The 12,978-nt window shown below is 41.1% G+C and overlaps 1 protein-coding gene across 1 annotated transcript; it reads right to left on the minus strand.

Moving 5' to 3' along the window:
* Window positions 1-3,060: 3,060 nt before the first annotated feature.
* Window positions 3,061-5,586, minus strand: LOC123770796 (cuticle protein CP1499-like). The gene is made up of 2 exons (XM_045762952.2): window positions 5,453-5,586; window positions 3,061-3,743 (listed from the first exon to the last, which is right to left on the minus strand). Exons 1-2 carry the CDS (start codon window positions 5,462-5,464, stop codon window positions 3,150-3,152), a joined length of 606 nt encoding a protein of 201 aa, XP_045618908.1. The 5' UTR covers window positions 5,465-5,586; the 3' UTR covers window positions 3,061-3,149.
* Window positions 5,587-12,978: the final 7,392 nt, after the last annotated feature.

The following is a 12,978-nucleotide window of genomic DNA, read 5'->3' on the forward strand; positions in this document are numbered from 1 at the left end:
TGTTGACCTATTGAGAGACACAGGACCTGCTTTCCACCATCATCCCCGAGCTCCTCAAAGTCGTCTTGGGGGTAAAAAAAATTGAGAGCTGTCTTTTTTCTGGGGAGAGGGGGGGGGGGACGTGGGGGAGATGGGGGAGAGGGGGGATGGGGGGAGTTTTATTCGTAGGTACATGACTGGACGGAAAGAAGATAGGGGAAGGGGGGGGGGGAGGGAAGGAAGAGTGAATGGTTGTAGTGAAGTTCCTGAAACGGGGAAGGGTGAGAATAAGGGAGGGAAGGAAGAGGGAGGGGGGGGGGGGTAGAGAATAAATAGAAGAGAATGGGGGTGTTGTATGTGTAATTGCTACGTAATGGTTGTTTTATATTTTTTCTCCACTTTTCCTCTAATAAAAAGTATATCTACTATTTCCTTTAGTACCCTCAACCTATTTTCTTTGGGTATTGTTTCCCATTTTCTTTGTATGTTAAATGAGAGAGAGGTGTACATATATGTGCATATATATATATATATATATATATATATATATATATATATATATATATATATATATATATATATATATATATATATATATATATATATATATATATATATATATATATATATATATATATATTATTAAATATGACCGAAAAAGTAAGATTAATAATTCTAACACGAATTTTCTCAATCTTTCGTACATTTCGCTTCACTGTTGGAGGTAAATCAAAAATCAATTCTCCAAAATTCATTTTTATTTCTAGTTTTTTTATTTCTATTTCTAACTAAAAATAAAAATGAATTTTGGAGAATTGATTTTTGATTTACCTCCAACAGTGAAGCGAAATGTACGAAAGATTGAGAAAATTCGTGTTAGAATTATTAATCTTACTTTTTCGGTCATATTTAATAATATATGTCTACAGGAAAGACTGCTACCAAAATATACTAATATATATATATATATATATATATATATATATATATATATATATATATATATATATATATATATATATATATATATATATATATATATATCCTTTCAACCCATCCTCCTAAAATGATAGTACTTGCAGTAACTATTTGGTGGAAAGTACCAATATCTGACCTACATGAAGGACCACCGGAAAGTCGAACTTTTCTACCTTTGAATTTGGATTAAAGGGGAAACTTTTTTTTAACCATAACATAAATATAGACCCTAACCTAACCTGTCCTAGCAATCCTAAGTCGAATACACACTACCTTAGGCCTAATACAACACAAATATGTGTTCCTCAGCATGTTTAAGTTTGGTTATTAGCTTTTTGTTTCAGAACTGCAAACTTAAAAATACAAAAAGTTAATTTTTGTGTTTGTGGTCCTACACAACATATTGGTACTTTCGACCAAATAGTTAATATAAGTACTATTATTTCAAGAGGATGGGTCGACCCTTGCACGCCCACTTTGTTTAATCTAAATATTCAACTGTGGGAGGGGGAAATGGGAGACAGAGGAAAGGGAATGAGAGGAATGAGGTAGAGATTAAGAGATAGAGGCGAAATGAGAGCGGGAGAATAAGTATAAAGAGTGAAAGGGAAAGACAGACAGAGATGCAGAGAGAAGCAGATAGACAGGAAAACACAGATAAATCTGGAGTGCTCGACACGTATTATATGTAAGGAAATGTTTGTCTGTCCAATGTTGGAGGTCAGACGCCTGGGGGTAGATTCAGCCAACTTGTCAGGAAGACACATTGTTGGTATGTGACTGCCATAGGTTGGTTCGGGGTCAGCCCTTGAGAAATATCGATCTTTTCCCCTGCCATTTTGATGAAACCTGAAATTGGGGATTAGTGTCCTGTGTTCTTGAGGATATCCTCATATTGCACCCAAAATTTGCCAGTGCAGGCTACTAAACATATGGCCCTGAATGACTAACTATCCTGCGAGATGGAAACTTTTAGTTCCACTGCTACGTTATTCACTCTTGTGTTCATGATATTCTCACCCAGATTTTGCCAGTGCAGACTACTGTTCACATGCCTTTGTATAACTAACCATCCTGTGTGATGGGGATTTTAGCATCACGAAGCTAGCTTTTTGACACACACTGTACTCCCCTTCATATAGTCTAGGGTAGCTGCACAAATGTAGATTTACCTATATATGTTAATAAAAAAGTATCATAATATTTCATTATTATTTGACAGAGGCAGAGACAAAGGCATATAGAGAGAGAGAGAAAGAAGGAAAGGATAGGGATGTTGAAAGAATGAGGGAGAGAAAGATGGAGAGGGGAAGAGGTGGAAAGAGGAAAGAGGAAGAAAGAATGAAGGAGGGAATGAGAAAGACTTAGAAACACCCAGGCACCCCATCTAGTTTTTCCTGTGTGTGCCGCCTCCCTCCACACAGCCAAATATTTTATCGACAGAACTTTGATTTTAGTTCATACGATCTAAAACAATTTCTTTCCACGCTTTTACATATGCTTCATATTGTGGTTGACTCTTGCGGTACTCTCCTCACCCCACTAGTCCTTCGCATCGTACTGTGACACTCGAGATCCAAGACTAACTCTTCTTCATCTTTAGCAGATATAAGGCAATCAAAATTTTGCAGGGTTCTCAGCCATATTGGTGATGTCTCAGTAACCTTACAGACTCCACTTCAGGAGAGGTATTCGTGCCGTTCCGTCTCCTAATCTAGGATCTGTTGTTTTCAAGATTTTGTAACACAGGCTAAATAGATTTCCAGACTTGCAACCTTCATTTGATAATTACATTTTCTTGTCTTAAAGTGTGAGGTGTTTGGACCAGTGGCAAATTGGACCAAATTTAATAAAATTTAATACAAAATATGTTTATTATTCATCTTGAGTACCACTTAAGCCCAGACTATGAAAAGACACCATTATTATTCTAGCTTTTGAGAATTTATCAAGCTTATTTCAGGTCACATGATTAGAATTTGTATTAGAAGCCCCAACTAAAACGGTAGATGGAAGCCTTTCACATTAAATTTTGGAAGGTCAGTCTGATGCATTTATGAAGTACGTGTTTATAAGTAGGTCGAATAAGAGTAAAGAAAAAAGTTTATATAAGCTTTTAAAATATCTTTTTAATTTCGATTAATATCTCTACATCAATTTTGTGGTAATTAAGCTAATTATGACAGTAGGGTTCAGTAGTAGCGTGTCGGGGGAGCCGCTGCTGCTGCCTGCCTCTGGTAGGTGTTGAAGAACGCTTGCTTGGCGGCGGCCACCTCGGGGGTGTCAGCAACCTGGTTGGTGGAGCCTGGGAGCCCAGCTGGGACGGTGGCAGCCAAGGGGCCAGTCCACTTGGGCTGGTGGGTGTAGGATGGGGTGTAGGAGGGAGTGTGTGAGGGAGAAGCATGAAAGTGAGGGCTGGTGCCAGCACCAAGAGTAGCAGCAACCTGAGCCTGGTAGGTGTTGAAGAAAGCGTTGCGGGCAGCAGCTACTTCCTGGGTGTCAGACACGGGGGTAATTCTGCCATCGACGCCGGCAGGGACGGTGGCAGCCACGGGACCGGTCCACTTGGGTTGGTAGGAGCCGTGGTGGTATTGTCCTTGGTTGTATTGCCCGTGGTTGTAGTGACCGGTGTTGTAGGCCTGTTGGGGGATGGCATTGTACTGTGGCTTGGCGGCGGCCTGAGCAGCTCGGTAAGAAGCAAAGAAGCGAGCTTTCTCTGCCGCCACCTCTGGTGTGTCCCTTACGCTAGGGACAGCCGAGGCCACGCCCAACACTGCCAAAACAACCTGTGGAAGATTAAATGTGATGAATAAAAACCAGTGACAATTAGATTTCTATCTCGGTGCTGGAACAACAGTCTCTCGCAGCTCTTCAGACATCGAGGGCTCATATTCTTTGAAATACGTAAGATAATTTCTACACAGTCATCAAAATTGCTCCTAAAAGAAGCAATTTTTGACGATTGCTTCGGTCAATGACACTTAGCTGACATCAAAATACTGTCATGATTATAAGTAAAACATTTAATTCACCTTTAAACCTATTGTGCTTTAACTACAGCTGCAGTGTTACCAATAGATCACACAGCTGCAGTGTTACCAAGAGGTCACACAGCTGCAGTGTTACCAAGAGGTCACACAGCTGCAGTGTTACCAAGAGGTCACACAGCTGCAGTGTTACCAAGAGGTCACACAGCTGCAGTGTTACCAAGAGGTCACACAGCTGCAGTGTTACCAAGAGGTCACACAGCTGCAGTGTTACCAAGAGGTCACACAGCTGCAGTGTTACCAAGAGGTCACACAGCTGCAGTGTTACCAAGAGGTCACACAGCTGAAGTGTTACCAAGAGGTCACACAGCTGCAGTGTTACCAAGAGGTCACACAGCTGCAGTGTTACCAAGAGGTCACACAGCTGCAGTGTTACCAAGAGGTCACACAGCAGCAGTGTTACCACAGTTTCATACAGCTGCAGTACTAACAACCACACCATGAAAAACAACTGGAGAACAATGACACCTGGGCTCAACTTCGTCACGCTAAAAGACGAAAACTATGCTTAATAAATCTCACCTGGTTCAAGTAAACATAAATTAACTTCATAAACCTGAAATGTCGTCTAGTTCCTTATCAGAAAAATGTCAGTTGCAAGAAAGAAAAGAGAATTGACGTAATGATAGATTTGATTATTGTCAGTGACTATTAGATGGAGATTATAAAAAGAAAATTTGAGAAATGAATTCCTCTTATAGGTACCCTAATTAGCACCCGAAGACAAGTATAGATTCCATGCCAATCAATAAAATGAGTTTCCTTGACACATACCCAACAATCTGAGGGATCATAAAAGTCAATCGAGCATCCTGGCACACCCCAACAATCTCCTCAAGAATATCGTCTACACTCCAGTAATATCACGACTGTTACACTTATTCTGGAGTGTAAACAGTGAGGGACCTAAGTGTGATACGACTGGCATGGTGCTGGTCCACTAGCCCACCTCTGGAGGGGGTTGTTAAGACCACTATAATTGCTTTACTCTGTAAACCAGTAACTATACTTTAGTCCTGAACATAAAGTAAAATCTCAGTGCTATATATATATGTATATATATATGCAACAATGATCACAAAAACACTGATCCAAGTATGCAGAATAACCACATGTGAAAAATAGAAAATGCTTAACGCGTTTTCGGCTAATTCGCCTTCATCAGAGCAAAGTAGAATCTACTTTGTAGATTCAAAGTAGAATCTACTTGATTCTAGTAGAATCTACTTTGCAGATTCAAAGTAGAATCTACTTGATTCTACTTTGCTCTGATGAAGGCGAATTAGCCGAAAACGCGTTAGCATTTTCTATTTTTCACATGTGGTTATTCTGCATGTATATATATATATATATATATATATATATATATATATATATATATATATATATATATATAATATTATTATATTTCTTGTATGAAACGAGCAGTTAGCGCGTCAGATAGTTACCAGAGTCCACATGGTGCGTGTGTGTGTATGCGTCGACGGGGACCGTACTGTGGTGGGTGAGGCGCCTGACCCGCCCTATATACCCGCCCTGGCGGACAGTGGCGGTGGCGGCCTTGGGCACTCTGCAACCTTGATCGAGCGCTACGCCTGCCCCCTCCTCCTACTCCTACTCCTGAACTTCGACCCAATTTGTGGCTATCTCGCGCTTCTCACCGCGTTCCCTCGCCGCGTTCCTCGCCCCGTTCCTCGCCGCGTTCCTCGCGTGTGTGTTAATTCTGAAAGTGTTCCTTAGCTATCACCGAGAGATGAAGTGGTGAGTACTAAAATGCTTTTTGTTTTTGTGTAATTTCACATTTTGTTTGTTTGTGTGTGTGTGTAAAGGAGGACGATGACGCGATAGTGGAACTACCCAGGTGGTGGTGGCCACGCCCCTCAGTCAGTTACCATCCGTAGTCGGGTCTCACCGCCGGATAGTTTCAACACAGCCGGCGACGCTGATGTCGTGATTTCTGTAGCAGCTAGAGAGGTGTACTCTATAGCTGCTTCTAGAGTCTATGCTATAGAGTACTCTATATTGTGAACAGTTCAGATTTAACCAAGGAGGTTGAGAACAGTTTTGAGTGACATATGTTCACTGGTTTATAATTGGATTGTTTGGTATTTACGACGATGTCAACCAACAATAACAATAATGTATTCTTTGTGTGTGCCTATCGGCCCATAATCTTGGCCTTGTGATTACCACTATTGACTCACAACACAAAGGGGACAACCTTGCAGCAGTGGTTGTGATCAATTAGCTGGTTGTTATCCTCCGATAAGTGCAACAACATTACACACACACACACACACACACACACACACACACACACACACACACACGAACGTTTCTATAACAACATATTTGTGGAGCTCTTATGCCTGTATATTTGTACATTCTCAAAACGTTCTTTCCACAGTATTTACAAACATTCCTCATCCCTTTATTTGCATTCCTTGAAAGCTTCACACATTGTTCGCTAAAAATGTTCTCATGCGATGTGCAAAGTTATCCGAATATAATATCCATCAAATAATCCGATTGTGGAATTCATCAAATTATCAGAGGGTTTTGATTCATCAAATAGCTTCAAAACCGCACGAACGATAGAAATAACATTTTGCATTTACTAAATAGTTTAATGAACGATGTCTGAACATTCCCTCTGCCTAGATGGTTAAGCCGGTAAAGCAAGGGTATATACATCCCTATTCCTCCGGAAGATATCGTTAATATTGTTTACACAAACACAATTAAGTATGTAACTTCAGAGCTCCAGCTTAGCCTTTTGTTTTTAATTATCGAACATTGATTTGCTGAATAGAATCCCCTAAAGACTTGAGAATTTCAAAACAAATTTACATTGGATAGTTCTTCTTAATGGCGCTGAATTCATGCGTATTGTTGGAAGCTTTCGACTTGGCGTAGGTGAGAGTACTATCTCAAGGCAGAATGTTACTAGTACGTATATATATAGACGTTCTGATATACACATTGACAGCATTATTGGAGCGTATATTGATGCCCTGATCCACACACACTTAATGCTTCCCAAACTCGACGCCGTCAACCATAGCGTCAGAATTCCGATGCTCTAAGTGAAATAGCGACGCGACATTACTGGTGATTTGGACTAATGAGAATGAGGCCTCGATTGGTCAGGTGGGTTTCCTATACTCGAATCCTTCAGGTTAGGAAAAACCACTGCAAATTTTACGCACGTCGTAAGCCCCTCACGGGTAAACACTGATGAGCATGAGTTCATGAGTGTGTGGTTAGATGAGTACATGAGTTGGAGTGGTTAGATTACATAGATTACATTCGCCAACTTTGTGAAAGTTTCGAGGAATTAGCTTGAATGTAAAAACAATATTAATGAATAATTAAAATTTCGGTGTATAGTTAGGCCTAGGAGAGTTTAGGTTAGGTGTTTAGGTCAGTTATATGTATCTGTAGTACGTGTGTCAACCCCTCCTAGGGCCAGGCTCGTTAAAGCTACGGCCGTACCGTATAACGTATTGTCTATTAAAAGTAGTTTTGTTCTTATTTATATATTGATTTTATTATATATTAGGGTGCTATCAAAAGTTAAGCGTAGGTTAGGTTATGTTGGGTATTTAGGTAGAGTAGCGATTATTTGTAGTTGAATTACGTGGGAGAAGCATTTACAGAGTTGCAATTCGAACAGAGGTCGTCAGGAAAGCACTGTTCGAAAAATGTTGGAACGTCATCAAATTACAAAATTCAAATGTTTATTTAGGTAAAGTACATACATACAAGGGGGTAATACAGATTTTGATGAATTTATAGATAGAGCTAGTACATACAATGCCTAAAGCCGCTATTACGCAAAGCGTTTCGGGCACACAGTTGAGAAGTCTGTGTAAACCGTCGTCAACTATAATGGTTTGGCTGGTGAAATAACGAGCACCTGGCCATTGTGACGAGGACAGACTGGAATACTTAAGCTACTGAACGAACACGGAGCAAGCAAGCCATTTCTACCGTGTGAGGTGGACAGTTAGTGGTCACTTGCTGTGAAAAGTCAAGGCGAGAGCAATACAGTGAAAAGGACTCGCTCTCGAAACACCCTGCTGCCACCTTCCCCCCCTGAAAACCCCCCCTGACTTCCGCCCCCCACACACAACCCCCCCCTCTCTCTCCACCATCTTACCCTTCCTCTCCACCCCCCACCAGGTGTTCTCAGGTGATCTCGTAAACTCTTCTTGACGACCCAAGGTAGGGAGGGAGGAAGGGGTGAGGGGGAAGCTCCTTACTAAAGAATATCCACGAATGAGTGAGAACAAATTGAAGGGGGGAACAAGACATCTCCGGAGACAGGAGGGGAAGGGGGAATCGGGGGTGAGGGGTTAGAGAGAGGGGGGGGGAAGGGGTAGGAAGGGAGAGGGGGAGGGATGAGGGAGGGACAAAAAGTGCATCACCTGGTGCATGAGGGAGAGGTGGTGATGTCAGCTTCTGGCCAGGGTTGGGGAGCGGCGGGGAGAGGTGAAGGGGCGGGGACAGGTTGGGGGGGAGGGGTGATGAAAGGCGGGGTGAGGTTAAAAGAAGTGGACCAGGGCTGAACTTCCTGCCCCCCTCTCCCCCCCACAGCTGTTTGTACAAAGCAAACCATAAAAACTACGTCTTTTACCCATTCATATAAATATAAAAGCCTGTGTGTGTGTGTGTGTGTGTGTGTGTGTGTGTGTGTGTGTGTGTGTGTGTGTGTGTGTGTGTGTGTGTGTGTGTGTGTGTGTATTTCCTACTTGTATCTAGTATTTGTATCTGCAGAATCGAGCTACTAGCTCTTGAACCCCCGCCTTTCTAACCAATTAATTGTTTCCGCCATAGTGACAGTATTGAGCAGCGTCACTCATCTTGTGAGTGAACACACCGCCATAGTGACAGTATTGAGCAGCGTCACTCATCTTGTGAGTGAACACACCGCCATAGTGACAGTACTGAGCAGCGTCACTCATCTTGTGAGTGAACACACCGCCATAGTGACAGTATTGGGCAGCGTCACTCATCCAGTGAGTGAACACACCGCCATAGTGACGGTATTGGGCAGCGTCACTCATCCTGTGAGTGAACACACCGCCATACCAGTATCTTCAACACTCCCCAATAGGAAGAAAACCCGCTGGCTTGCTCATTCATTCACTTGTACCCAGACACAGCTGGGACTTACTCTGCTGTCTGCTGACTCTGCTGTCATCCAAATCTTGTGTCTTGAACCTCCCTCCTTACTTTGTCGCCTCATCCACTCTACATAAACTCCTCAGATCTACTTAAGACTACCTGGTTAAGATTAAATCCAATGGATCTTAATACACCACATTTCAGATTATTTTCGAAAGGGAATCCAACTCCATTGACATCTCCTGTTCTATTATAGCAAATCCTCTGCGATAGATGTCTACCTAAGGCCTTAATTCTTCCTAAACGATTCAGATTTAAGGTCAACATTGTTATACTATCATCGAACTCATATTTGAGAACTTTTTGTTCCCGAAATATATAAAAGCTATTTGAAAAACGTTTATTATTTAATAATTTCTAATTGATTTTAGAACACTTAATATAAAAACATCCAAGATAGATTTGAGAAACTTTTTATTTTATAAACATTTAATTGATTTGAGAAAACTCTTGATACAGAAACTTAAAAAAAAAAAAGATTTTTGATATCTCTATATCAAAGAACTCTTTGATATAGAGATATCAAAAACATGCTTTACACGAGACACTTCATCTCAGCAAGATTGCAGGCAGCTATTTCTATACCGTTATACTCGGTAAGAGTAGCCATAATCTTACATGCATGAGATTCCACGTTTCCTGCAACTTTATTACCGTCCTCCACATTGTACAAGCTTCACTGTCTCGCCAGGTGGTAGGAGTGTCTTTGGCCTCGCCTAGTTGCACTTGCGGGGGTTGAGCTCTGGCTCTTTGGTCCCGCCTCTCAACCGTCATATAACAGGTGTACAGGTTCCTGAGCCTACTGGGCTCTTTCATATCTACATTTAAAACTGTGTATGGAGTCAGCCTCCACCACATCACTGCCTAATGCATTCCACCTGTTAACTACTCTGACACTGAAAAAGATCTTTCTAAAGTCCCTGTGGATATAAAATATGTGGTGATTGTGTGTGTGTGTAGAGGACGGGGCTGTCCCCCGCTACCCTTTAAGGGAGCCCCATCGTCAGTCACATCCTTCACTGGATCCTCTAGTGGAGGAGAGTCAGGATGGCCGTGGCCACTCTCCCTCCAAGTGGGCTGGGCACAGCTCTGATGGTTTAGGATAATGGAGGTCTTCTAATGTTACGAGTGCTGGCTGGGCTCCGATATTCTTGGATCATGTGGCCAATATTTAAGCCATGTAGGTGAAGGAGGCGCTCTGATAATCCGAGTGCAATAGATACGGTTCTGTTAATAATGTGGGTTATGTTGGCAAGGAAAAGGTTTGATATATCCAGATAATTGCAGCATTTATGTGTTGGCTTGAATTTTGATTAATATTGATCCTCCTGCTAATGTAGGATAGGTATAGCTTCGTTTAAATTTGATAATTGGGTCCAATATGATCACCTAACAAATTGTCGTCCACGTCTATTGGGTAAATCTAATCATATCCAATAATTAGCTCAGTTCACGTTAAGGTAACTTTCCTGTGAGTGTGTGAAACCCATATGTCTATACGGTACAGGGAAGGGATAGCACAACCAGCAGCTGGAATATGAGGACGCGGGAAAGGAATGGTGCCTAACCACTTGGACCATCGGGGGATCGAACGTCGATCCTGCATGTTGCAAGGACGTCGCTCTACCGAGCAGACTAATCGGTTGGGTTATTTCATGTTCCCGTTCGTTGGTTATAACATCCGTCTGGCATCCTTGGCAATTAAGAATTCTTCAAACACTTGAAAGTTTCTGTGGATCGTACACAACGGCAGCTGCGTGTGTGTGTGCTATCTGCACCTCTGTTTACCTCAGTTTACATAAGAGCCCCTAACACTAGCGGCCTCGACGAGGACAGGAAGCCAGCGGCTTGTTTATCCCTGAACCTCGCACAGAGAGGGCGAAGATAACCTCAAGCTGTCGCTGATAGCATCCAGTGATTTGTACAGCGCAACCTGAGGACCTTTCACCTAGAGTCGACCACGGTGGTAGAGTCGACCACACTGGTAGACTCAACCTCGCTGATAGACACTACCACGCTGGGAGGGGAAACTGGTATCTCACTGACGCTCGGACAGAAGGCGGGAAAAACTGTTCTATTGTTCGAGGGAAAATATATCGAGGCGAAGATGACTTTTTCCAGAAGAGCACAAGACAAAGGGCGAGTAGACGCGTCTTGCTCACAGATCAATGAACTTTTGTGTTCCACAGACCAGAAACCTTTCTCAGCATATTCTTCTCCTTCACACACCAGTGCACTCTCACAGACCAATGCAGTCTCACAGACCAGTGCAGTCTCACCCCCTCTCACAGACCATGCAGTCTCACAGACCAGTGCAGTCTCACCCCCTCTCACAGACCAATGGCTGTGCAACTCTCAGAAAAATGATAACAAATGACATAACACAAAAGATGATGTGAAAAATAAGGTCAAGTCAGATAATTAGCCACAAATTATAATAACAGCATTTCTCTCTTAACAAATATGAGATAAAGAATCTTTCTTTGCGGGACATTTATCTTATTATGTGAGTGGATTATTATTATTCCTGTAGACATATATTATTGGATGTGAAATAAAGGGGTGAGATCCATTATTTCTAACACGAATCATAGCTCTGTTTTACTTACATTTATTTACTTACTTTATTAAAGTATTTACTTACTTTACATTCTTCATTTAGGCAACAAGTTGATAACCAAAACAGTCACTTTAACAATTCAAACAACTTGTAAATGAACGTCAAGAAACACAAAAGGATTTGCAATAAATTTCTTATCCAAAGGTCAGATTAATTGCTAATAAAATACAATTATTGTGATAATTATAATAATATTAGTCCTAATAATAATAATGCTGAAATAGTCAGAATAACCACTCGGATGTGTTACAAATATCGAGTATTTGTTTATACTCGAAAATATAAACAACTTCAAGGAGAAACTAAGAACACTTATCAGACAATACAAGGAGAACCAAACATGACATTTCCAAATATTAATTTCGTCACGACTTGACACACGCACTTGTTAAGGTCTCCGCCTTCAACGACAGAATTATTTTCCTGTTTTTCTTACTGTGAGCAATTAACCTTCAAGAAGATCTCGGAGCGAAATTTATTATTTATTATTATCACGAACCTTTAATGCATTTTTTTTTACACAAGCGTTACTTCACTATATATCACGAACCTAACTTCACTATATATCACGAACCTAACTGCACTATATTTCACGAACCTAACTTCACTATATTTCACGAACCTAACTTCACTATATTTCACGAACCTAACTTCACTATATTCCACGAACCTAACTTCACTATATTTCACGAACCTAACTTCACTATATTTCACGAACCTAACTTCACTATATTTCACGAACCTAACTTCACTATATTTCACGAACCTAACTTCACTATATTTGCTCGATTATTGTTTCATTTCATTAACACACAGTTCATGTCTTCTCGTTGACAGTATCATATGTTACAAAAACATGAAATCACACTTCAGGTGTTCTACAGAAACAGCAGGAGCATTATCAGTTAAATAGATAACGTAAGTGCACTTGTACCACACAAACAGTATATATTATTGTGCTATCAGACACATGGATGAATGTAGATATCAGAGAACTATTACTAGAATACAAGATTAAGGGGTCACAATTTTTTTTCATACTGATAGGAGGGTTAGCAATAAGCCATTTGACTTTATTCCTTATCTTTACCCACCACACATTAAGTCCCATTTAGATCACTCACTTGACCTTTGGTCTTTGTACTATAGAGTTGCCATAAATTC

Source organism: Procambarus clarkii, chromosome 56 (genome assembly GCF_040958095.1).
Source record: "Procambarus clarkii isolate CNS0578487 chromosome 56, FALCON_Pclarkii_2.0, whole genome shotgun sequence".
Taxonomy (NCBI): Eukaryota; Metazoa; Arthropoda; class Malacostraca; order Decapoda; family Cambaridae; genus Procambarus; species Procambarus clarkii.